Raw genomic sequence first — 26,776 nt, forward strand, 5'->3', positions numbered from 1 at the left:
CGATAATTACAGAATAACACATGATTGTATGTGTGTGTATGCACTGCTTTTTAAAAGTTTGGGGTCACTTTGCTGTTTTCTTGGGAAAACAAGGAATTATTGCAAAAGGGTTTTCAAACGCTCAATTGGCCTTTTAAACTTGGATCAGCGAACACAACGTGCTATTGGAACACAGGAGTGATAAAGGGCCTCTGTAATCCATAAAAAATCAGCCGTTTCCAGCTACAATAGTAAATTACAACCTTTACCCCGTCTGCGCTGGATTTCTCACCCATTTCATGTTATTTTAATGGACAAAATTTTGCTTCTCTTCCAAAAACAAGGAAATTTCTCGGTGACCCCAAACTTTTGAACTGTAGTATATATATATATATATATATATATATAATATATATATATATTTTTTTTTTATTGTCTTGTTGCTTTCATTGGACTATATAGAACTATGTAAGTATATTTAAAAAAATCTCACATACACTTAAATAAGGATATGTAAATCTTTGTAACTGAAGAAAGAAAAAAAACCTGTAAATTCTGTAAATTTTATGCTGCAAACATTTATTGAGATTTTGGCATAATACCGCTGAGCAAAATGCAGGAATATAAACTATTTAGGCTATTTAGGTTGGGGGGAGACGCTGGCAAACATACCTTCCTCCATGTGATAAGGTCCTGCCATCTCACCTCGCTAATCCGACACTTAAAGCCTTCACGGCAACGCCTAAAACAGACCACCCTCTTCACTTATTGTGGCTACGGTTTATTTCTGGCAAAAGGTGTCTTGCCGTGGGCTGTTAAGTCCTATTATGCTAATTTGTGTATAGTCTTCCTAAAAAGTCCGCCTTATGTGGACGCAGGTAACTTTTTTTTTTTAATTAATTTTAATGATTTATAATGGAAGTGCTTTACACAGTGTAATGATTATCATAATTTAATAAAGATCACGTAAACAGTACTCTTGTAATTCTTGTAATTTGGGGGCATGTCGGGGAAGTACTTGGCAGAGGAAGCTGGTGGAATAGTTCTTTTAGGTTAGAACTCCATAGAGGATAGTCTACCTCCTGGAGACACCATCATCCAAGGAAAGGTAGGCAAAGCCAGGAAGTCAGATTTTATTCCATACCGTTGGTATTTGAGAGAGAAAAAAGTGCAATTTGCAAAAAAAAAAAAAAAAAAATGATACACAATTTAGAACAGAGCTGCCGTTTGTCAAAAGCGAGTATCGGATCTAGGCCCCCTGCCTTTTGCCGATGCTGTCTCCAGGTATGAGGGAAGCGAGTGCTCAGATATGATGTCATATGCCTGCCGTTCTCTTATACTGTAAGGGGGAGATGGAATATTATAGGCATCCCGGTGGTGACAAAAGCTAACTTGTTAACGAGAGATCTCTGGTGTCTAGAAGAACCTCAATGGGGTCTCTGATCGAGTAGTGCAGCAAATTAATATACTCTATATCAGAAAGATTCTATTTTTAGTGCTTAAAAACTCCATATACACCAGTTCTGTGGCTCTACCTATGGATTTATTTTCACCTTTTTCAAGTAGTGTAGTAATTATCTCATCGTCGGCACTACTAACGGTTTTGGTTTGTCCATTGAAAGAACAGTATGTTGTTGGGTATATTTATATGGTTTATTCACATTTATTGGAATCCTCATTCCAATTACTTGACGCTGGCCAACGAGGCTCTGAGAGTGCATGATATATTTCCGTGTGTATATAACAACCAACGGTTCCGTTATTGAAAGCAGATTGACTTTCTTCAGCAGGATGAAAGAGGGCGACATCCACAATCTGTAATAAGACCGATTAGAGTTAAACTAAATATCTCCAAAACGTTGTATTATCCCAAAAGGTGGGGAAGCCGCATAGCTTTAGTAGTGATACTCCAGTAAGTGTCCTCTTTTTTTGTTTTTCGACCAAAAAAAAAACGTTTTAATGATTGTACAGGCTTTTTGCAACTGTGTGAGGATACCGCAGTCCCCGGTGGTGAACGTTTACCGAGAGGGAGACCACGCAGCACGGGACTGTTGAGACCTGTGGCTTGACGTGTCAAGGTTAGCGTGGACTTTTATAAGGTGGGTGAACCTTGGGTCACAAATCAAATCTGTCACGCCGTGCAAACCTGTTGCGCTCGTTTAAAAATAATCCTCGTGGATTAACACTCGCCGACTCACAAGACCGAAAACCATCTGTACGATCTGACTGCCAAATAGTCTTCCTACACTGGTTAAAGGAGAAGTCCCACGGACAGAAATGCTTTCTCCATGAGCTTAAATCCCGGGGCTATATACAGTAATGTATGTCGGCTTTGACAAAAAGCTAAATTCTCGGACTCGGAGGCTGCCAGTGCTGTCAGACACCACGTATTTTGGATGACTCTTCCATGCTCACGCACCACAATGTCATACAAAACTAATACGAGATGGTCAACCAAGAACAGCCAGCTGTCCTACGATGCATCCCAAGCTGTGGAGCATCCCAAGTTTTAACTCTCTTATGCCATTACAAAGTTCTCCGTCATCGTATCAGTCTGCCGCTTCATAGCCTGTCCTTGGTTGAACGTATCAAATCTGTTCTATATAATATTTTATCCTTTGCGGGATCTCTTGGGGCTCACACCGAAGGAGGCGTAGACCTCCTTGCACTCTTGCGCCTAGAGGGATACCAACCGTACCCCACTGACGAGGCCAATGAAGGCCAAAACCTACATCTGGGGTTGTTGGTTTCCTTGCGCAGGGGAAATCTGCCTAACACCACAACAAACCGATTCTTCATGATAACGCCAATGAAGTCCATTCCTCCATTAATAGGTCAGAGTGTCAGGAAGCTTGGTTAAGACTGAGCCATTCTATTATTTACCACAGGCCGTACGATAAAGAGTCAGGGTGTTTGTCTAGTAGACTGGGCTAAAATAACAGAGCTGGAACACATACAAGTGGCCAATGTGCAGCTGCCTAAAAATATTACAAATACGTCATCAACATATTTTTGAAAATGTACTTTTGATCTGATACTAGTAATAAAAATAAAAGTTGGTGGGAGTTACCCTTAAAAAAGAAAAATCCCAGAATCTTGACAGGTAAACATGGTGTTCCTAGCAGTGATAAGGAAGATATGATGGAAGTGATGAAAGAACTTTGATAAGACTCTAGGTAATTAAATAACTTAACTCTTTCCATGGCGAGAGCATCAGGAAAAGCTTTAGGCGCCTGGAGGGTTAAAAATCTCTGCACTACAAACATAGATCAATGATAATGCGCTTAACAAACGTCATTTCACATATAACTGCAATCCTCTTAAAATATTAGCATATTCTGCATATTAATGAGTTTCTAAAAGGAACTGCCAGATCGTTCACATCAACTAATTACTGGACGTCAGCCAGAGTTAACAAGGGAAGGGGCAGAACTGAGCACAGCTGCTGCCCTCGATACAGGGGCGGACTGGCCCTTTGTGAGCAATTCTGGACGGGCCAGAGGAGGCAGGAACCAGGCAGGGTCACGTGAACTAATGTTACATGACCCCGTGGGTGAGGTAAGGGTGCCAATGGAGGGGAGAGAAAGGTGACAGGGTAAGGAAGTATATCTATGTTAGAGTGAGAGTGTGTGTATAAGTGTGTGCAAGCATAAATGTCTATGTGTGTGTGACCATGTATATGTAAGTGTGTATGAGTATGAATGTGTAAGTGTGTATGAGCATGAATGTGCAAGTGTGTGTGAGTGTTGGTGTGTAAGCATGTGTATGTTTTTGCCCAATAAAGTTACTTTGCATCCTGATTAGCATGTAGTGTTTTTACTGGTGATAAAGCTCTTTGTGAATCTTTTCCCAGAGAAACACAATTTATTCCAAGAAACGAAGAGGCTACCCTCCTGTAGACGGCTCACACTACGAGGAAAGCGGCAGCGATGGCCAGAGACCGTTTGGTCGACCTAAGTTAATGCTACAAATATATAACAGAGATGGGGTCAATGTTGTATGTGTGTGTGTGTATGTATGTATGTGTATGCTAGGGACAATGTATATAAGCCATTTGTGAGCCATTTTGTGCCATTTATTGCCATGTACTGTATATATGGAAGCCACCCCCTGCTGAGCCCACAGCTCCTGTCCCTGAATCACAATTATTAAATGCGGTCCTTCTAGATTTAAGTAGCTGACAGCGGGTCCATTTATCCAAATTCTAGCATCAGGAAATATATATATTTTTAAAGAATCATTGTATAATACAACAATATTGCTTGTAGGAGTATATCCTACCCTGTCCTGCTGTCCTGACAAACACCCCCAGTATTATGGTTTTGGGGACAGCAGGGATCAGGGGCCGGTTGGGGAGATCCCCTGGTCTCCCTTAACTAGCACCCTAAGCTATGACATTGATTGAAGTTGAGTGCTTTGAGTTGGTGTTTATGTCTGCAGCCCTCCCTCTAACCATTCCCCCCACTCACCTCTAACCATTCCCCCCACTCACCTCTATCCACCCCCCCAATCACCTCTGACCATTCCCCCCACTCACCTTTAACCATTCCCCCCACTCATCTGTAACCATTCCCCCCACTCATCTGTAACCATTCCCCCCACTCACCTCTATCCATTCCCCCCACTCACCTCTAACCATTCCCCCCAATGAAGGTGGCCCAGTTTGGGACACCAGAAATGTAAGAGGGTAAGTCGATGGATGTTTGGCCAACATGCTGAGAATCTGCACCGTTTACCCCACAGTGGAAAGAGAGAGACCCTGAATCTAAAAACTTCTATGACATAAAAACACGATCGCAGTACCCCGTTACAATATGATGTCATAGTCCGATGCCCGGCAGTACAGAGAACTGCTGCACAGGGGGCTGCTGGGGCAGAGGGCAAGATAAAAATGCTGCTGCTGGCAAGGCTGTGTAATTTAAGTACCTTCAACTTTTAAGTCTGGAAATAACCTTTGCCAGCAATGCCTTCCTGACTCAGTGACCTAACACGTTCAGCTCTAGCTTGACAATCACAAGTTGTTTTTCCTCAGCATCAGTTCTTAATGATCTGCGATTTTACACTTGATGGCTGTTAGACTAACACAGGGGGTTAATAAATGAATCAATACATCATTACTAACGTATATGGCACCTATAACACCTTCAAACCCAATAAGTGTGACCAGGTGGTCCCTTTCAAAATGGGCATATATATATTTATATATATATATATATATATATATATATATATATATATACATATAGCTACATGGTGACTATACCATACGTAGAACTTCCTGGTCTTCTGTCTATATAGCACTTATTACCTAATAATATAACATAAATGTGTTCAAGAATAAAATGATTCCTTTTATTCCCAACAAAATCATTTTTATCAATAATGGTATGGATCTATATAATGGTTTTCAAATTATAAGACTCGTTTGACTATAAAAAAAAAAAAAAGCATTTTTAACTGCCTAAAAAATAAAAAAAAATGTTTTGGAGAAAAAAAATATTATACATCTGTACAGGAATGTTTACGTACGCACGTGCCTTTACACATATACTCCTCGATATATATACATGCGCAGAGGTATGTGAAATTGACATGAGTATAAACACACGCAGACACACAAACATCCCCTCTGGTCCAGTAACAATTATCCCAGATAATCTTAATGGGGGATTAAGCAGCTCCTTCTTGCAGATGGGGCCTCCCTTATTATGAGATGATTTAATGATCCTGTACGGTGGGGGTGGAGGTGGGATGACCCCGTGGGGCATTTTATAGGACTGCAAAGCTGAGAGGGGTACAGAGCCACCTACTCGTCTACAGCAGATACAGGGGGACAACGTCATGAATCCCATAGAAGTGACAGCGGAGGAGCAGCCAAGTGCCGACTCCCAAAACCTGTTTGACACAGGCACCGCGGTGAGTGTCAGGTGCATGTCTACGTGGAGAAATCATGCCTCGTATTCATCATGCGCAGCCTACTAATTAAGGTGGTTGCAAGAGACCGATGTTCTTTTCATTATATAAGAGGCCTTTGTTAGCTAGAGGAATTATTAGAAGAAGGAGGGAGGTGGTTCTGCCACTTTACAGACCTCTGGTCAGACCACATCTAGAGTATTGAGTAGAGTTCTGGAGGCCTCTTCTTCAGGAGAATATTGAGACTTTGGAGAGCTTTCAGAGTGTGGGGGGGTACTGAAATGCTAAATGGTTTACAGGATTTATGGACCCAATGGTTCTTATCTTCTGTCAAATTCTAACTTTGATTCAAACACACCAGACCTACGTTGGTGTCATCTGTGAACACCAGGGTCCCATTTATGTACTGCACATGATCGAGATAACTATTAACGTGTAACGGAACCTTAGAGGGTCTTCGTATCCAAGCCCCACAACGTTACAATACAATGGAATGAAGCCATTCCTTTACACAATAATCTAGAAATATGTATGGAATATTAATTTAAAACGGATTATGTTTACAGGCTGGCCTAGTAAATTCCAGCTGTAAATAAATATCTAGAAAGTGCTATCTGGATAGTAAATGGGGATAGAGACGTCTTTCTTTCGTAACAACAGGTCATAGCTGTATTGGTTATTATTAATTATTACGTAACATATTACATAGCTATCTACAGTATAAAGATGGGGTGGTTAACATATACATCACAAACATACGTTTACACATACAGACACAACAGGAGTTGAAGACCAGCCCATGAGCTTCCCATCTAGCCTTATGGGACTTTCATACTGGTAAGAATGGTGGGCTTATGAGGGCCCCCACATAATATATTAAAGGATAATAGGAATGTATTGTTTATACAAGAAATATGTCTTTTTGAAAGTCTTTGAGAACCGTGTATTGCTGTGTTGGGACTGAACATATTTATGTTAAAAGCTTCTAGGGTGAGGTTCAGGAATCAGAACTAACACAAGCAGCCAATCAGCTGAATGGGCTTATTAAGGTGTAAATATTAATTTCACATTTACCCTTGAATTATACTCCTTTAATTGGCACTGATTTTCTGATACTTTATCATCGGAATTGGTGCTGTCCTCACATAACGTAAATCCTTGCTCATATGTAAGACAATCTAATGTCCTTTGTAATATGTATAGGGGTATCCAGAATACAACTTTTTTTCTTAAAAAGCAGGCACTAAAGTACATAAAATACAGTGCATTGCTGCCTGCGAGTAATAATTTCATATCTCCAAAATGCTCCTCCTTAGGAGGGACGGTCAATCTTTTGGACCAGGTTCCTTTCCTCCCCTGATGTCTCTCTTTCTTAGGAGCTCAGTTTATCAGCGTTCTGCAGCCCTACACGTATGTGTAATTCCATAAATGATATACACTACGCTTGTTCTGAACACCTTACTCAATTATACAAGTAGCTGTCAATAGGCAAAACTAGGTTAGCTTCTTGATACTCCCCATGATTCCCTATAGAACTTAAGCATCTATTTTTGGGCATTTTAAATGTTGAGAGGAATGTACCGTAATTTACCAATTTAAAGGAACACCAAATGTAGTCCAGATCTAACTGCTGTGCAGAATTGTATGCATTAGTTTGGAAACCCCATATGACACCCCAGCGGCAAAAGTATTGAAATGCAGACTTCTGTTGAGGGCCTTCTCCATTACTAATGGTACAAGACAGGGTTGTCCCCTTTCTCCACTGCTTTATATAATGAGCTTAAAGCCTCTAGGAGCCCTAACAAGACAATTACCAGATATTTCTGGTATGCAATGCCCATGGGATACCTGAACAAGAACTAGTACTCTAGCGGATCACATTTTAGCTATTCTAACCAATCCACCCAAAAAATCTAATGCACCGCCATCAAGCATACAGCACAATGTCACACCACAAAGTAAACCCTGGCAGGCCCCAGGCGTTGGGAACATTTAAACGAAAATAGAGATGGAATGTAGTTGACAGAATCGTTCTACTTTCAACAGGGGCAAGACCATTAAAAAACACTTTTGGGTTATTATTACTGTCTCGAAATCCGCAGGAGGTCTTTCCTATAATTTTTGAAACCAAATGAAAAGTATTAAACAGGACTTCAGCTGATGGTTGTCATTGAAGCTTTTGCAGTTTAGGGAAAATTGTGGCAGCCAAAATGAATCATATACCTCTTCCAGTCCCTATTCCACAAACCTTTTTACTATATTTTTTTTTCCACAAAAGGAAATACCCAAAAGGAATGGACAAACAAACAACATATATATACACTGATCAGCCATAACATTATGACCACTGGTAGGTGACGTGAATAACACGGATGATCTTGTTATCATGGCACCTGTCATGGGGGGGATATTAGGCAGCAAGCGAACATTTTGTTCTCAAAGTTGATGAGTTAGAAGCAGGAAAAATGGGCAAACGTAAGGATCTGAGTGACTCTGACAAGAGCCAAATTGTGATGGCTAGGCGAGTCACAGCATCTCCAAAACCGCAGCTCTTGTGGGGGGTTCCCGGTCTGCAGTGGTCAGTATCAAAAGTGGTCCAAGGAAGGAAAATCAGTAAACGGGTGACAGGGTCATGGGCGACATTCTCATTGATGCATGTGAGGGGCAAAGGCTGGTCCGTGTGCTCAAATCCAACAGACGAGCTACTGGAGCTCAAATTGCTGAAAAAGTGAATGCTGGTTCTGATAGAAAGGCGTCAGAACTCACAGAGCATCACAGTTTGTTGTATGGGGCTGCGTAGCCGCAAAGAAGTCAGGGTACCCATAAGAACTGGACCACGGAGTGATGGAAGAAGGTGGCCTGGTCTAATGAATCACGTTTTCTTTTACATCACGTGGATGGCCGGGTGCGTCTCTTACCCGGAGAACACGCAGCACCAGGAAGCATCCATGGAGTCCTCACTTCGCAACTTACAGGACTTACAAACCTGCTGCTAACGTCTTGGTGCAGATACCACAGCACTCCTTCAGAGGTCCAGTGGAGTCCCTGCTTAGACGGGTCAGGCCTGTTCTCGAGGCAAAAGGGGGACCTACACAATATTCGGCAAGTGGTCATAATGTTATGGCTGATCGGTGTATAAGTATGCAGACGCCATATTAAATTGTCAGTAGCAGCAGTTACAGACTGATGGGAGTTGGAGTGTAATATAGTGACAGCTTAGCAGAGGCTGAGATTGATGCTCGTTGCTCACCTTCCATACTGCAGATTAATTCATGTTTTATTTTAGTGCAGAAAATGTACTTTTGGGTGGATTGGAGAAGCTGTAGTGACTGCTGTAGTGTATTACAGGGACTGCAGCAGGCATTTCCCCCCTGTTCCCAAGTAGAGTTTAGTTGATTAAGATTAAGTTGATTAAGTTTCTCATTTATGCCAACAGCAAAACCTGTAATTTGTGGACGAGTTATTTTTTATTATCTTTCTATCATATCATCTATTCTTAATCGATAAATAAATATTGATGACAAAACCAGGCATTTTACCGCGTTTTTGCACAGTGTGACTGCCTTTTTTTAAAAAATCTATAATATTTAGTCTTGCTCCACGGGGCTGCATGTACCTATCATCCACCAGTGTCCTGTTGTTTATCAGCTAATTTTTAGAAACAAAACGTTGCATAATTTATTGTTTCCGAGAGCTTAATATTAGCCATTTGTATGACTTCTCGCTCTGTTATCTACTAGACAACCCCCCCCCAGACTCCTTATGATACTAATTAGCATTAATCACCCAGGCAGACACTGGGACTAATTAAAGTCTGAGGACGGAAGGATCTCAGTAGAAGCAGGACTTCATTAGCCTTGCCAATAACAGTCGGTTCATTATGGTGTTTGATCAGGGAAAGTCACCAATAACATCACGTATGACAGCAAAGACATCCTCCAGGTCTGCAGATAAAGATCTTTACAAGACTCACAATGTCCGCTACATTTAATTTAACCTAATGCGTATTAACTGATAAATGTCACGCGAGCATTATTGGAAAAAGGGTTTGGGACAAGGCGAGACCTTGTTGGATTTCCAAATGCAGCCCCATATGCAAATAAGTTGTTTAGCAATGATGTCATTTTGCTGTTATGGAGTAACATTATAGGTCATTATGTCATTCTGTAGGAAAGCACCCAGGAGCAAGAAGGCTTTTTCAACCTACTGAGCCACGTCCAAGGTGCGAGAATAGACGAACAGAGGTGCAATATCCAGATTGTGCACAGCAAAGGAGACCAGGAAGAAAAGGACAGCTGTAAGTTTACGGGGACAATACCGAAATCTCTGAACATCTGAAGGAATCTGTGCTACCTTGATGCTGACCATATCCCGAGTCTTAATTATGTGAACTTGTAAACAGGCCCCTTCTGAGTTTAGAAGATATAAACAGTGGTGACCTTTAGCAGTGTCAATGACATTTGTTCCATTTCATGGACATGGAAATTGAATAAGAATACTGTACCATTCATAGGAACGCAGTATGTGGGGACTAGAAGTCCACCTATGGCATCAGGGGGGTCCTGGAATATACATCGTACTCCACTTGGCTTTGATGAGCTTACCGATAACAACAGAGGACCACAAATTCAACTAAACTCCTTATTATTGTTGTTCCATAAAAATGTATGCGACTACCTAAGGGCCCTGGTCAGGTTGAAAGGCACTTTCAGGGGCTACAGGGAATTGTTAATGCTAACAGTGGCCCTTGTAGTGTGTGTTTTGGTTAATGATGCATCCATAGGGGTTTAGTTAGCACTCTGCCTAAGGTCCTGTGACATTTTAGTCTGGGTTTACGGTTCCGGGGATCCAAGCGGACAGGGAAGAAAATCTAGTATTTCATGCAGCTTGAATGACCCAAACGTCTGGGAATCCGCCACCATGTAGAGCCACCAAGTAGAGCCACCACGTAGAGCAACTAATGAGGCATTCTTTGTAGTAAAAAGTCTAGCTCTGTCATAACGTCAGTACAGTTTTAAGTTTTTTTGAGGAACTTGCAGTTTATGATGACAAAAAGCATCTCAACCCATCTGCAGGTCCAGTCACCCCACCTCCCGAAATGAACCTTCTGATGGACATGCTAGCGCAGTCTCAGAGCCGGAGACTGGATGACCAGAGAGCAGAGTTCACGCAAACCCCAGTCTTCCCAGATACTATGCCTGCGCGCAGGGTGTCTCACGATAATGGCAGGCTGAAGGTGAGCTATATCGACAGTATACTCTGCTATGTAACTGTACAGTTGGGTGCCACATAATCCAATACTGATGTCTACACGTGTATGTGAACCAAGCCAATAGCACATGTGATAACAGCATCATCCCACAAACCAGTGTTCTCATCTTCATATCTACTGGAATTCAATAAGTAGTCTGGGGCAGAGAATGCTACCCGACTGCAATCGCCATGTAATTACAAACATTATTAATCAATTACATTCAATACTATCAGCCAAGCTTGATATATCACTTGTTGACCAACACATGTAACACACACTGAAGTATGTGTACATCCTACATACTGCAGGGGTCAATGCTGGTCAGTGACAAGTGGAATGCCCTGGAAAACATGGCAGATGAGGTCATCCTACCCTCAAGGCTATTACACTTATCCACCACCATCATAGTGAGGAAATAGTTCTTACGTTATAGTTAGGCCACTGCCCCTCTAGTACTACTCTATGGCCTGTTGTCCCAACATTTCTTATATGAAATACACTTTCCATCTGTACTTAATATAACTCCTTTATGTAAACCCCCTTTATGTTTCTACTATATACAACTAAGCCTAGGGCAGCAGATCTAAAGGGAGGCAGACCCTGGGCCACATTACTAGGGCCAATTAGCCACCATAGCAAAGACACCTCTTAAAGTGCTGGTTGGGGAGGCCAAATGAAGAGTGGAGGAGGACAGAGGTAAGTCTAGGGGCAGTTAGGTCTAGGGCAGTGACCCCTACATTACTGGTTATACCCCCTTCCCCATTTGTTACCATCAAGCTATACATATTGAGATCTTTTAATCTTTACTGATAATTCTTATCCTAAAAGTTATGGCTTCATTCACACGGTCTGTTGGAAGGCAGCCATATTCTGGTCTATGGCTATGTGCTGTCCCGGTATTAATTATATTGATGCATACCAACAGCCCCATTTGATGATCTGCCATTTGATGAACAGCACACATAATGTACAAAATGTTTAAAACAAATAACAAAACAAAAGCACATTTGCGGTTCATAAGCACCGAGTATATTTATCTTGAAAGGATGCTAATATTCTCTGTGAATAACGTAATACTTTTAGCTTCCATTGGTGTTGGGAAGGAGATGAGTCCTACGTATTCCAGTTCCTTCAGTTTTCGCCCTCACTATCCCTTTGATGTTGTCTAAGAACCCTTCATTGTTTCTGTCTTCTCTCAGAACAAGCCATAACTCCATCTTTCTTCTGATTTCATCCCAATGTGTCTTCTGGAAGATAATATGAATATCCAAGAACCTCCAGGAAGAGTCTAAAAATACCCTTTTTGTTATTTTATATGTATGTATTATGGTATTTCCAAAAAAAAAATGTCTCTGGCACATCTGAATTAGTTTCTATTACTATAAGCAATTGGACAAAAAGAGAAATCCCTTCTGTCTGTCACTGCCACCAGTTCATTCTTTCTCCAGGATGCTGTTGTCTCCCCTGTTTCTGAACCCCAGACGGCTGTCCCTTTCTCCACCGGTGATGACTATTTCAGCTTCATCAATCAAGTTCACAGTCGACATCTCGAAAGGCTTCGGAAGAACCCTGGAGGCCGTAATCAAAAATCCTAGTAGCCATCTGTCCAAGTCACCGTTGTCTCTCGTGTAACCCTTTGCGGTCATAGACACTCTATTAAGAGGGTGTATTAACTATTAAGTGCTACCACAGCGTAGCCCAACGGACTTTCTGCCAGTTTCAGGTTTTATCAGCACTGAGATGCACATCCTCAAAGCCCATGATCAGTCATTCAGATAATGGAGATGCCCAATCCAGAAGATGTCATTCTTCATTCAGTAGATGGCACGCCCTTGCACATAACGATATATTAAAAAGAGTAGGAAAACATTATGTCAATACATATATATCAATACATGTCTCTTTCAGCTCTATGTATAAGCACTTGTTGCTGTGAAAGTGTTTCTTAGCCGCCTTTTTAAATGTACCTGTTGTTCACAATTAGGGGAAAATACTCCCAAGGAAAGTGTAAGAATGAAAGTAGGAAAAGTTTACAGACATCCTGCCGAATGAGTACCAAGTCTTTTCCTTAAACGATAGAGAGTAGGTAAAGGATATCACCAGGAAAGACATATTTTTACAAACGGTGAGCTAGTTTAAATGTGTGCACCAGTACTGTGTTTATTATGAGGTTGATTTGTTATGCTGTTTCACTATTCAGGTGTCCAGACATCATCTGTGCTGCCTGTGGGTAAAGGTCTGAGATACTCCAGACCTTAATGTCAAAAGAACACACAAAATAAACATATTCTAATTCAAAACTTCTGCTGCCAGTAAAGGGCATCAAAATTGTTGATTTCGTTTACGTGTTTTAAAATGGAAGTCTGGAAGCCATAGTGGTACACCACAAGCCATAGTGGTACACAACGACCCACAAAGATACACCCCATGCCATAGTGGTACACCACAAGCCATAATGGTACACGACAAGCGCTTCATTCATCTACCTGATAACTTCACTAACAGGTATCTATACAAACAAAAGATGAAATCCGCCAAGACACTCACAGCTCAATTTTAAGTGGCCACTCAGCTTTATGAAAATTAACCTCACCTCCCAATAAGACAGCGATGTGGCAGTAAAGCTCTACTCCACACACTTTTATTGATGTTATGGAGTTGGGATATATGGACATAGCCATATTAACCCAAAAGCAGTTTGAGTCTTTAGTTGAAGTTGGTTACTTTTTAAAGGGCCAGCATTGAAAAATATGTAAAACGACACGTTTTCAGGAGCTCAGGGGTCTCTTCTTGAGATGGAAAGGGGGTATAGTTTCAGTAGCTTTATATTTTTTTTCTATGTTGGCCTAAAAAAAGGTATCAATTTCAACTAAAAAGCTGAAAATATCCCTGGGGAAGCAGTCTCTGAAAATAAAAATAGTTTCTGACAATTTGTCTCTACTGTGTTTTGGTTGAAATAATTTAAAACTACAGTCGATAGGGATAATTAAAATAATAATTCTATCATTAAGTATAACAGCACCACTGGAGTCCACTGAATATAAAAATGATTAACTCTAATAATAAATGTTATATAATATAATATAAGAATGGGGGTCGTATAAATATAAAAGGCACAATTAGGTGCTGAATGTGACTGTCTGGTTTAGCTAGTCCACTGGTAACCATGGTGACAGCTCCACATTTAGAACACTTTGGGAGGAATTAAACCAATTTTAAAAGAGTTCAAGCTCCTCTATGCTGAAAGAATATTGAAAGAAATTAGCTGGCGTGAAATGTTCAATGGGAAAAACAGAGAGGAACATATTTAAAAATTGGTGAATCGGCATCCCAAGAAGCATATGGCATACTGGACAAGAGCTTGGCTCACCCTCCAAAAACATGGCCGCCAACAAAACCACGGAGTAATTAACCCAAACCATCAGTTAAGCGCATGCCCAAAAAGAGCATCGCAAACTTAAAGAAAGAATTACCCAAATCAAAAATGGCGGAATGAGAACGACTGGATATTCCAAGATGGCCGCGTCACGTCGACTGACGTCCACAGCGTAGAAGCGCGCCGAAGTTCTGTCTCCTTGTAGTTACGTCATAAGCCCCCGACGGGAAAACGTTGTATGTGTTTCCGAGTCTGGAGCTGGAAGTAACATGCCGGAGAAGCAAATAGCGATTGTAAGTGCTGGGCGCGGAGTGATAAACGGGGGATAAAGTGTATGGCGTCCGCGTATATATCCGCGGGACATTAAGCTTGTGGCCCTCTGCTATTTACTTCCTACGGCTTGGCTGAGGATCATGGGAGTTTTCCCCATAACCCTTGGAGTGCCACAGGTTGTCAAGCTGTTCGCCATATAGCTATCTTATTTAGGCGTTTAACCCTAAATGCCCAGGTGACTTATTATTATTAAAACTAATTATCACAATTATATGACGGGTTAGTTATTGTTACTTGTTATTGAAACTGTCTGATTTGGTGGTTATCCCCCCTCCCAATTATATGATGGGTTAGTTATTGTTATTATTATTGAGACTGTCTGATTTGGGGATTACCCCCCCTCCCAATTATATGATGAGTTATTGTTACTTATTATTATTATTATTATTATTATTGAGACTGTCTGATTTGGGGATTACCCCCCCCTCCCAATTATATGATGGGTTAGTTATGGGTGACAGAGAATTAAACGGCAAATAAGAACCGTTCATCCCTACCAGTCTGCGCCTGGTATAAAGACTTTTAATCAGTCCTTGCTCTCGTCCTAGATCACGGATAGCTTTATGCCTGGCCCCTGCGTGTTTAAATGCTCTTGCTGTACCGCTTCTCATGGGAGGCTGTTCCATTTATCTACCTCTCTCCCCGGATTTGAACGGGGGTTGCTGTGGCCGCTGGTCACGATATGATCGCAGCAGGTTAGACAAGCTAGGTAGGAGTCATATCTCCAATCTGCTGATCCGTAGTGTGGGGTATTACATGTTGTGCCGCTGGCCCGCGCAAAATGCTTGCCCAACATTGGGCTCCGGATGGAGTCTCGTGCTCAGCCGACTGGGCTAGTCGGACTAGTTGGTTATAATTATTCTTTACTAACGTGTCGTTTCTTAGTACTGAATGATATGTCGCAGGTACTCAAGCCCCGGGACTGCGCTGACACGTTACAGCCCCCGAGGGTATCTGATATATCTTCAGAACAAATGTTTTTTTGAAGGCGTATTTAAGTGCATTTGTATTACAAATTAAGGGTATATCGGCTAAACACTGAGTTCATCCAGAACTTGGGAATAAACTCCCGTGCGAATGGGCTGCATCCCAGGGTAAATCAATTAAACAAAGTGGATGTTTTAACTAATTACCCCCGACGTACGCAATAACCTTTTTCTACCATCAGCCTAGTAGAGCCTCGCGGAGCTTCATGATCCGGTGTCCCGTTCTTGTTCCTTCTCCTTCATTTGTATTCCTGCTGATGCATGAACTGCATCAAGAGATATGACTTATTTATAAATGCAAAAGGAATCTGGCTTTGTGCCGTAAAGCGTCTCGTAAAGACTATGATGCCGTGCCGTTAATCGCTCTCATGTGCTTTCTATATACAGGAGGAAGATGATCTGCAGTATGAGGAAGAGATCCTACGCAACCCTTATTCAGTCAAGTGCTGGATGAGATACATCGAGACGAAGCTCTCTAGCCCAGCGCATGCTCTCAACCTGGTCTATGAACGAGCCCTGAAGGAGCTGCCGGGAAGGTTAGCTGACTGTTTTGGTTTTGATAAATACGTTTAAGTGGCATGAATGTTAACGTGGTTTATAAATTGTATTGCAAGCTTGACTTCATTCCCTACTTCTGGGCGTATAGCTGCAGAACATCGCAAGGAGCACGAGAAGCCGATATGGAGGCCTGTTTGATTTCGCAGCTCCCTGGGCTGGTCAGAGGCGATCGGAAGATCTCCCCGACTGGCCTGGGATCTGCACTGCCAGCAAAAGTGGGGCCGTAGGCAGCTTAGTGCCTGAAAATCAGGACTGTCTTGCAACAAATGGGACACTTGTGAACTATGTCTGTTGGCAAACGATATTATGCATTTACTTTAGGCAGATTGCTATTAGTGTAACATTGACACTGGAGCTGTGCTCTGTTTGTATGACGTGTCGCTGTGTGGCTGTAGAAGGGGATCTTTGGGTACTTGAGTACAAAGTGATTTAGATGAAGTTCAGTGATGTATCTCAAACTATAGAAGGGACAGACAGACAGACAGACAGACAGACAACTGCATAACATATTCACAGCCATTTCCATTTTTGAGCCTCCATTAAAGGGGTTAATTCTGCTCTTAATGATTGTGTGTGAACCTCCGAGGGGTCAGTCTGGTTTACATTCATTGTCTCCAGGCTGTTGGAACACGGTACGGATACTGTACTGTATATATGTATGCCCCCCCCATCAGCCTTCCGTTGATACAACTGAGGATAAACTGGAATCACATGTGTTATATGTAAATGCACACGGAGCCCGTAGGAAGCATTATAAACCCACTGCTCTTCTGTTTTTAGAAGCATAAATTATATAAATCATCATACGTTACAGAAAACAATTTGAGTTAAACGCATAGAGAGTGAAAAATCTTTTTTAAAGTTTCAATGTAGCTTCTGTGCTATCAGACATACAGAAATAATATGAGGGCTCAAGGTTGACTTGCTTGTTACCCAATGTTCTGTCTAGCAGTGGAGCAGCACCTTTGGTCGCTCATTCGCTTTTTGTGGGTTATAATCTCGCTTATACGGTCATGCTTTATAATTACAATGTTTCATTCACAGTTTTAACACTCTGTTGGTATTATTTTACGTCATCGTGACATCATCAGTCTTTATTACCTGTGTTCATCCCTTTAACTTGCTGTTCTTGCAGCTACAAGTTGTGGTACGCCTACCTAAAGCAGCGCAGAAAGCAGGTGAAGAAACGCTGCATCACCGATCCAGCCTACGAGGAGGTCAATAACTGTCATGAGAGAGCCCTCGTATTCATGCACAAGGTGGGTTGACCTTGAGCCGACACTTTAATACCCGACTCGCAAGCCACGTGGCGTTCTGCCTGCTCCTCCTGGTACTGCTGTGTCCTGTCTGTATGAATCCGTATGGAATTGTGCTCACCGAGCCCCCTTTCTCTCTGGTTCCCATCAGATGCCCCGGATCTGGATGGATTATTGTCAGTTCCTCGTTGATCAGTGTAAAATCACCCGTACCAGGCGGACGTTCGATCGCGCCCTCCGTGCCCTGCCCATTACCCAGCACCACCGCATCTGGCCCCTTTACCTGCGCTTCGTCCGTAGCTACCAGTTGCCCGAAACGGCGGTTCGCGTATACAGACGGTACCTCAAGGTGAGTAACCGGACATGGAGACCAACGGTGCCTCGTCACTGAAAGACAACATTCAAGGAATATGTTCAGACAAAACTGAATGTAGAAATAATTCAGAAGATGGTCAGCAGAGCAGGGGTCATGTGTGGATTAAGTTGTCCATGTAAAGATGTCAAAGCATTGATTGTACAAGTCAGGGGTCTTCATGTATTCTCTCACCATCCTTACTACGTGCAGGGCAATTAGTTGTTCCCTTGACCATCTGTGGAGAGAAGCATTTGGTAACTGAGATATGATAAAGGTCCTGGGTTTCCTACTGAAGGCCTAGTGGTGAATACATTGTCCTGCCGAGCACCTGGGCACCTGAAATGTTTTGAAGTATCTGGTATTATACATCGGCATGAGTGATAGAATCCGGGTGTCTGAACGTCCTGATGTTTTAAGAAGGTTGTCTCTTTTTTTGTGTGTGTGTGTGTGTGTGTGTGTGTGATGTGTAAGACGTCTGTTCCTCGTTACAGCTGTCGCCGGAAAACGCAGAAGAGTACATCGAGTACCTGAGGTCGATGGACCGGTTGGACGAGGCGGCCTCCAGACTGGCAGTCATTGTCAACCAGGATAACTTTGTGTCGAAGGAGGGCAAATCCAATTATCAGGTACGGAACGAGGAGAGGACGCGGGGTTTGCAAAAAGTTGGGAGAGAACCTCACAGCAAAAAGATGTCTAACGGTGCAAAAGGATTCGGGAGAAAACGGAAGGAAGATAAAAACAGAGGATAGATAGAATGTGTTTAGGAGGAGGGAGGGTTACCTGCTAAGCAAGACGGGTAAAAAGATCAAATCTGATGGTGGATAGATGGTGGTCTATGGATAGAAGAGGGAACGTATGATTGGCAGCAGTGTGTATACTGGGTGAGATTGGCGCATGCGGGTGAATGTCTGTCATTTTGGGTTATTTAACATGCTGCTTCTGCCCCTCCCGTTCTGTACAGCTGTGGCAGGACCTCTGCTCCTTACTGTCCCAGCATCCGGACTCGATCCGCTCTCTGGACGCCGCGGCAATTATTCGCGGCGGACTGACGCGCTTCACTGACCAGAGGGGCAAGCTGTGGTGTGCGCTTGCCGAGTATCACACTCGTAGTGGGCATTTTGAGAAGGTAATCTACAATAACCGGGTTTTCTCCGTTAAGTTGTCTGTCCTGAATCTGTAGTTTTGGCGATTGTCGAGCTTTGATGGTTAACCCCTTCCCCTCCCTGCATGGGCCTAGACTGGGTGCGTAACACAAAGATGCGTTTTACTTCCGCAGGCACGTGATGTTTATGAGGAAGCGATTCAGACCGTCACCACCGTCCGAGATTTCACCCAAGTGTTTGACAGCTACGCGCAGTTCGAGGAAAGCATCATTGCAGCCAAAATGGAGACCGTCAGCGAGCTGGGGCGGGAGGAAGAGGGTAAGAATTGACACCCCATGGTTTATTCTCTGCCTTTTCCTCTTGTTGGTTTAAATTTATTCTTCTTCCTCTTTATCTTTATGGTCAGATGACCTCGATCTAGAGCTGCGATTGGCTCGCTTTGAGCAGCTGATAGAGCGCCGTCCTCTTTTACTCAATGGAGTGTTACTGCGACAGAATCCACACAATGTCCACGAATGGCACAAGAGGGTGCAACTGTTTCAAGCCAAGCCTCACGAGGTGCGTAAAATGAATTTAACATAAAAAGACACAATTTGACAGCAAATATTAACTGTTGCTATCGCGTCTAGTTTACCCGTTTTTATGAAAATATTTTTTTTAATCTGAGAATAATCTAACCAATAGAAACATAGTCAAACTTGTATTTTATATTCATATGTAAGGGGCCCTCCTAGCTACATGTCACAGGATTCATCAAGAAGCACACGCTTTAAATAGCTTTAACATTTTCATTAAATTCATTTATTAAAAGCTTGTAGTCCATAGATGGAAAATGGCATTGTGCAGGCAGACTTATCAATGCTATCATATTTTTATATGATCATTTAAATGATTATAGTGAGAGAAATTCCCTTTAAATGCTTTTATGGGTGTCCTGAAATCAAAGCCCACAAGCTGAAAATTGGGAAGCTGGGGGGTCTTTCGCAGAAGGCTGACTCACTGTTGCGCTCCTTTAGATTATAAACACGTACACAGAGGCTGTTCAGACCGTGGATCCCGCCAAAGCCACAGGGAAACCCCACTCACTGTGGGTGTCATTCGCCAAGTTCTATGAAGACAACGGACAGATTGAGGATGTGAGTAACCCACTTCTATTATTACATAGGTCCGGTTTGTTATATATATATATATATTAGGTGACTAAATATTAACTTCTGAACTGCTTTGGGGATAAGGGGTAACACTGTGTGTGCGCATATATGTGTATATATATATATATATATATATATATATATATATATATATATATGTGTATATATATATATATATATGTACATACATATATGTATATATATTTGTGTGTGTATGTACATATGTGTTTTTTAGTGATAAACATATGCAGTTTTTTTGCTTCACTTCTTCCCGGATTACCGTTTCCCACTCGTCTTTCTCTATTATCTGCTGGGTGATGGTTTATAAATGGCTTTTTATCTTCTTCACTAGGCCAGGACAATCCTACACCGAGCCACCCAAGTGAAGTACACCCACGTGGATGACCTGGCCGCGGTTTGGTGTCAGTTTGGAGAAATGGAGCTGAGGCATGAGAATTACGAGGAGGCCCTGAAAATACTGAGGGTAAGACTCCGAGCCATGAGCTTTTCAGGTTTTTTTCAGGTATTTGTCTGTGGGGGGGGGGGTAGTATTGCTTGTTACCTGGCCCTTTGTTTGATGGGATGTGGACCCCCATGTCATTGTACTTAAGGGGGTATTTAATACTTCTTTCTCTTTCTACAGAGAGCCACGGCTGTCCCGGCCCGGAAGGCAGAATATTTCGATGCCTCTGAGCCCGTCCAGAACAGACTGTACAAATCCCTTAAAGTTTGGTCCATGTTGGCCGATCTGGAGGAAAGTCTCGGCACCTTCAAGGTATGGCCGTCTGGGGGGGGGGAATCTCCATTGGTTAAATGGATTTTAATAACATGGAAACGTGTGTTTCTTTCTGTCTTTATTGTTGCAATGCATTTGCTGGCTTTAGAAGACACAGCCTTGTAGTGTTTTGTTGGTAAATGGCGGATTTGTTCAAGAAAGACCTAGACTTTCGTTATATTCTTGGATTTAAAGGGGGGGGGCTAAAAACTGCTATTGTTCTGTCTCTGAGACAGGCTATGTTCATACGCTTCTTGTAATTGTCGCCCTCAGTCTACCAAGGCGGTGTACGACCGGATTATTGACCTTCGGATAGCAACTCCACAGATCATCATCAATTATGCTTTGTTCCTTGAGGAACACAACTATTTTGAGGAGAGTTTTAAGGTGAGTCAAAGCTGCAAGGGAAGAACTATTTTTGTGGAGGTTTACGTGCTGGACATGTCTTCCTTTGTATTGTAACTCTCTCGTCCCTTCTCTGTCCCTAGGCCTATGAACGCGGGATAGCCTTGTTCCGCTGGCCCAATGTGTACGACATTTGGAGTACCTACCTTTCCAAGTTCATTGCTCGATACGGAGGGAAGAAGCTGGAAAGGGCTCGCGATCTGTTTGAACAAGCTTTGGATGGCTGTCCTCGCAAGTTTGCCAAAAGTATGGGGACCACTTATGGTGACTGTGTTGGGTCACAATAGGGGTTATTTAGCTGACAGGAGAGTTGTGGTGTTAGGTTCGCTTGCTTCACCATGCATCATGAATGGCCAACACTGGTAAGGTGACCCTGCAAAATGCATAGCTTAATGGACCAGAATATTTTAACTATACATTATACAGGGCCAGCCAAGCTCTTCCTGCAGCAGAATCTCACTGGGTTGGACCTTCAAAGTGTATAGTGAAGTCAAGGAGTTGAAACCACAACTCTTCTAAACTCTCCTTTCAGCTCTCCCTTTAGTGAATAGATCCCAAAGTGCTGTTGGATACGACGAGGATTCGCGTATCATGGGGTTTGTGTTTTGTAGCGGCCTTTGCAGTAGTCTGACTGTCTCTCTCCCTTTCAGATATCTTTCTCCTGTATGCCAAGCTGGAGGAAGAGCACGGTTTAGCCCGGCACGCCATGGCTTTATACGAAAGGGCAACTCAAGCAGTGGAGCCCGCAGAGCAATACGAAATGTTTAATATCTACATTAAAAGAGCGGCGGAAATCTATGGCGTCACCCACACTCGTAGCATCTACGAACGAGCCATTGAGGTAACGACCTGATTCTTTCTTGCTTACGTCTTTTTAACCCTACAGTGCATCGAATGCACATTTGCTGCCTTTAACTTCCATGCCTTTAGCTGTCCATGAGCGGTGATCTGGCTATTGCACCTCTTACCCGAGTTTTGTCTAAAGGCTGTCCTGTACAGCGGGTAATTTCCAGGGATCCGTGTATAAAGGTAAAGGGGATTATTGTTGACTTTATTTGCATGTGCCTACCCAGAATCCCTTGTGGTTGTGGCAGCACCATGAGATTTCTGAGGGAAAAACAAGCCGTCTGGTGTCTGTAGATGACTGTTTAATAATGCTCATTCACTCTTGAAAGCTTGCAGTATTGTATTATTAATAAAGTATGCATTTAAGGTCCCCCTTGTTAACCCTTGTATTGTGTCCTCTTTTCTCTTAGCTGTTAGCCGATGACCAGTCACGAGAGATGTGTCTCCGTTTCGCAGACATGGAGTGTAAACTGGGAGAGATTGACAGAGCCCGTGCCGTTTACTCGTACTGCTCTCAGATGTGTGACCCCAGGGTGAGTGCGGTTTATTATGTTGACGTCCCGTTACCACCTTCCTCTTAGCGCTTTCTTTTTAAAGCCTACAAATTGTTAGTAGTTCCACATCATCACCAAGCTAGAGTTGAGTGAATCTGCAGGTAAGGAAAGGAAGCATTCCATCCAAGAGCGTTCGAACAGGTCTTCCCCATCTGTATCTGACCTCTTATTCACATCCAGCCGCAGCCTCCCTTACCACCTCTATGCCTGAGGTTGTGATTTTACCACCAGGGTAGAAACCTAGAATTAGGCTAAATACTCAGACCTTAATCAGGCCTTGCATTTGTCTTAGATTGAGGATAGCTTTATGCCTGTCCCATGCATGTATGACATCATACAGATTGGATCAGTATATATGTTGGCCGTGTTAAAGATTCACTCCCTGTGTATTAATGTAACAAAGATGGGTCAATGGGATTTAAAAAAAAAAATATATATTTCCAAGGTTGTCTTCGAGTGTAGAGGCAAAAAGTTATTATTATGATCTGACTCCTATAGCTTTTAGTTATCCAATAGAGGTGGCCGTTACCGTCCAGGATCTGGGCGCCTGCAGGCTATTATATTTTTTTCCCCCTCTTGCTATCCGCAGCTGACGGCAGGGTTCTGGCAGACGTGGCGAGACTTTGAAGTGCGTCACGGGAACGAAGACACGCTGCGGGAGATGCTGCGTGTGAAGCGAAGCGTGCAGGCCAAGTACAACACCCAGGGTACATTCCTCGTGTCACAGCGGCTTCGCGTGGAAGGAGCGGCCGGGGACACTCCAAATGGTAGGTGCATCATGTAGACACAACTACCCCGGGCAGAGATTAATATATACAGGGCTTAACCCGGTGAATCACGAGCCAAAGTGCATTGTGCTGCTTCATCTGCTTGCACTCGCTGAGGCGATACGAAGAGGGACGTTCATATTTTGAAGTTTTATTAGAATCGGTGTTTCACCTAATTGCCTGCTTCACGTTTTATCACAGAGCCAATGGATGAAATGAAAGCCTTGGAACAAAAGGCAGCCGTTATAGCTGCAGCAGCCGAGAAAGACAAGCCGCAGATAAAGGACAAGATCCTGTTTGTCCGGTAGGTGACGAGGTGTATTTGTTTCTAGAGCCTGGATTTGGGAAAGCGGGTAAAACAGCTGTGATAGAAGAAATCCTGGTGGGTTCTGGGTTCCAGGTATAAATATTAATAGCCTTATGCCTATTCCTTTACTGTATTATCCTCTACCCCATTAACGTGAAGGATGCTCCACTTATCGAACACCCTAGCTTTTTTCTCCTCTTTTGGAACATTACCTCCCTCCTGCATAATCCATCACATTATGTTGTGATCCTACAGTTTGCACAGTACATGCTGCGCATGTTTAGCGGAGTCTTTTACTCCTTGGAAGCCATTCAGAAGGCTCTATGATTTATCTAACCGTTTGCTTATTGATGGCATCACAAACTCCCCAAGGAGCCTCTTTTTAAAAGCTCTTGGGGAAGAAGTGCCTTCCATTGCAATCCGGTCCTTGAAGTCTTCACTTTGCTCTTCCGCACAGGTCCGACGCATCTCGCTCCGAGCTGGCAGAGCTGACGCGCCAGACCAACCCGGACGAGATCAACATTGGCGACGATGAGTCTGAAGAGGAGTTAGAACCTGATGGTAAGAAATGTTTACTGGGAACCTGAGTTTAAATAAACCGCGAGCCGGGCTCTCTCCACCTGATGTACCGGTTTGTCTTAGTCTGTCAATTCTCGTCTCGTCAGACCCCTTGAATATATGTATTGTATGAAGCGCTGCGTAAATTGTTGGCGCTATATAAATAAAAGATAATATTCCATGCATGTATAAGGATCCTCACTGTATTAACCTGTTCCATGCCTCCCTGGATACTGTTGAATTTACCACCCTCTTACACCTACACCTCTGACCCTCTTGTAACATTTATTGTCCTTCCCACTTACTTTGTTAAAGCCTTTTTATGTATCTAAATAGTTTCGTTCTATTTTCCTTTAAGCTACGCAAGTTGAGGTCCATTAGACTTTCCTGATGATTTTTATCTTCCAAACCCTTCACTATTTTAGTAGCCCATCTCTGACCTCTCTCGAGAATATCCTTCTGGAGTAAAGTTAGGGTGTAATTGGCTGGGAAGAGGTTGAGTAACATGCGCGTGAAAGTACTTCTACTGGCCAGCAGTAACGCTAACTCTTATGTCTCTTTTCCTTACAGAGGTTCAGTTAGAGCAGAAGTCTGTACCATCGTCTGTCTTCTCTGGAATCTCTGAGGACTGACCCACTGAATCCTGACCTGACTATTTACATCAAGTACTTAAGACAAACAAAGAATAAAATAACCAGACACACAGTTTCTCCATTCTCGTTGATTCTTTTATATACAAATAATTGCAAAATCATTTAATATAGATATTTATAATAAATCTATATGTATATTATAAATACAAGGTGATGGGCGGCGGGAACCCTTCTCATCAGCTGCGGAGTCCAGACTCGCTGACCCAGGTTCTCCCACCCAGCACCCGCTTACCATTAGTCTGTAGCGGTACTATAAATAGTGTATGGATGCATCGGTTGTGTCTAGGAAAAGATGTCTGCTCATTGCCATGGAGGCCGTGCCAACACCTCTTATCACATTAAAGTCTGTAAATGCCGTAGGAGACAGCAACACCTTGTGCTTTGCGTACCCCGTCCCGTCTGGCATTCAAAGGTGGAAAGAAAGTAGGTGCAGCTTTAAAAAGGGATCGATATTTCCCCAAGATGCATATTAACACATTAATTCCTTTCTGCAACTCGCTCTACACATTGGAAAGGAATGGGGGGCTGTGTTCTGAATCCGCAGGGGCAGGTAGCAGAGAGTACTTTACAGAGAAAGAGGAGCCGGGGGCCGAATTGTGCTCTGCAGCTGGGCACGGTGGGTACAGCACTGACCTGGTGCATTAACAGCAGCGCAGGTCATTGGAATATGGTGGGTAAATTGGAATCCCATACAATAACCCCCATAAGAGGCATAGAGCGGTGTGTTGTAAGAGAACCAGCCTTCAATGAAACTTCTCGCTGCCTTGATGGAAGTTTTCTAGAAGTACAGGCGGCTGACTGGCAGCTTAGTTTAAAACTGTTTTGTTCATGTAGTGAAACGAAAAAAAAAAAAAAAGTGAATACTCGTATACAATGTATTCAGTGTATATAGGACTCTGTTGCATACACTGAAGGGTCTCTGCTTCTGGTGGGGATTTGGCCCTTGGGTTTGATGTATCGATGATTGTATACTTTCCGGGTGCTGCTTTTAATATTAATAAAGAAAAAAAATACACTACGGGTTGAATCCCTAAAGCAGGAGTTTACATTTAAAATCCCTGAATTTTCTCTGCATTTTAATGGCCAATTTCACTGCAAAAAGGGATTAGTGCTGGGTCGGCATCGTTTATAGCTCAACCAGCGAGACGTCTTTCAAGAAGTTTCACTGATTTTACGTTGTACGGCTCCGGTCTCCGAGTCCGCTGGGATAGAGCCTTCAGAAACAATAGAGAATTCAAGGCGTTTCAGCTACAGCTCTCCCGCAAACTTACTTAGTGAATAAGCCCCTTTGCGCATGAAGACTAGAGCGGTTGTGTTATACTTTTTATATAGTGTTATTAGTTTTGCTTTTTGTGATAAACAAAAAAAAAAAGTGTTAATCACAACTGCTACTCTTGGCTGAGGGTGATCAGCGCTGCAGTGCACAGCACCGAGTGCATTGCTGGCCATACGTGCATATAACATTAAAGGAAAACAAAAAGCGGCCCAAAAGAGGCTTACATCCAAGAAGTCATTTAAGATGGGGCTGCTTCACAAAATGCCTATAAAGAAGAGACGGGTGACCCCATTGGGCTCTCTGAGGTTGTAATCGGACAGAGATGCAGTCAACAAAATGTATAAAGGAAACCCGTTTGGTAATTTTTAAGG

General features: G+C 42.8%; 2 protein-coding genes across 2 annotated transcripts; both read left to right on the forward strand.

Annotated features, from left to right (window-relative positions):
- Positions 1 to 5,785: 5,785 nt before the first annotated feature.
- PCP2 (Purkinje cell protein 2) lies at positions 5,786 to 12,441 on the forward strand. Its single transcript, XM_053464400.1, has 4 exons — positions 5,786 to 5,895; positions 10,063 to 10,189; positions 10,968 to 11,128; positions 12,346 to 12,441. The coding sequence occupies exons 1-4, from the start codon at positions 5,821 to 5,823 to the stop codon at positions 12,355 to 12,357; spliced, it is 375 nt and encodes a 124-aa protein (XP_053320375.1). The 5' UTR covers positions 5,786 to 5,820; the 3' UTR covers positions 12,358 to 12,441.
- Positions 12,442 to 14,718: 2,277 nt separating this feature from the next.
- XAB2 (XPA binding protein 2) lies at positions 14,719 to 25,190 on the forward strand. Its single transcript, XM_053464392.1, has 19 exons — positions 14,719 to 14,815; positions 16,229 to 16,377; positions 17,535 to 17,658; positions 17,807 to 18,004; positions 18,502 to 18,636; positions 18,972 to 19,136; positions 19,287 to 19,431; positions 19,520 to 19,671; positions 20,130 to 20,249; positions 20,617 to 20,748; positions 20,908 to 21,039; positions 21,313 to 21,426; positions 21,528 to 21,690; positions 22,095 to 22,285; positions 22,701 to 22,823; positions 23,434 to 23,611; positions 23,813 to 23,915; positions 24,376 to 24,479; positions 25,047 to 25,190. The coding sequence occupies exons 1-19, from the start codon at positions 14,792 to 14,794 to the stop codon at positions 25,106 to 25,108; spliced, it is 2,514 nt and encodes an 837-aa protein (XP_053320367.1). The 5' UTR covers positions 14,719 to 14,791; the 3' UTR covers positions 25,109 to 25,190.
- The last annotated feature ends 1,586 nt before the right edge of the window (positions 25,191 to 26,776 follow it).

Source organism: Spea bombifrons, chromosome 4, assembly GCF_027358695.1.
Source record: "Spea bombifrons isolate aSpeBom1 chromosome 4, aSpeBom1.2.pri, whole genome shotgun sequence".
Taxonomy (NCBI): Eukaryota; Metazoa; Chordata; class Amphibia; order Anura; family Pelobatidae; genus Spea; species Spea bombifrons.

Bases quoted from the DNA above. Each gene is read 5' to 3' on its own strand.
- PCP2 (XM_053464400.1), top strand. From the start codon at position 5,821: ATGAATCCCATAGAAGTGACAGCGGAGGAGCAGCCAAGTGCCGACTCC. The intron at 5,896-10,062 runs GTGAGTGTCAGG...GTCATTCTGTAG, and splicing joins TGTTTGACACAGGCACCGCG to GAAAGCACCCAGGAGCAAGA. The intron at 10,190-10,967 runs GTAAGTTTACGG...ACCCATCTGCAG, and splicing joins CCAGGAAGAAAAGGACAGCT to GTCCAGTCACCCCACCTCCC.
- XAB2 (XM_053464392.1), top strand. From the start codon at position 14,792: ATGCCGGAGAAGCAAATAGCGATT. The intron at 19,432-19,519 runs GTAAGAATTGAC...CTTTATGGTCAG, and splicing joins GCTGGGGCGGGAGGAAGAGG to ATGACCTCGATCTAGAGCTG. The intron at 23,612-23,812 runs GTAGGTGCATCA...GTTTTATCACAG, and splicing joins GGCCGGGGACACTCCAAATG to AGCCAATGGATGAAATGAAA.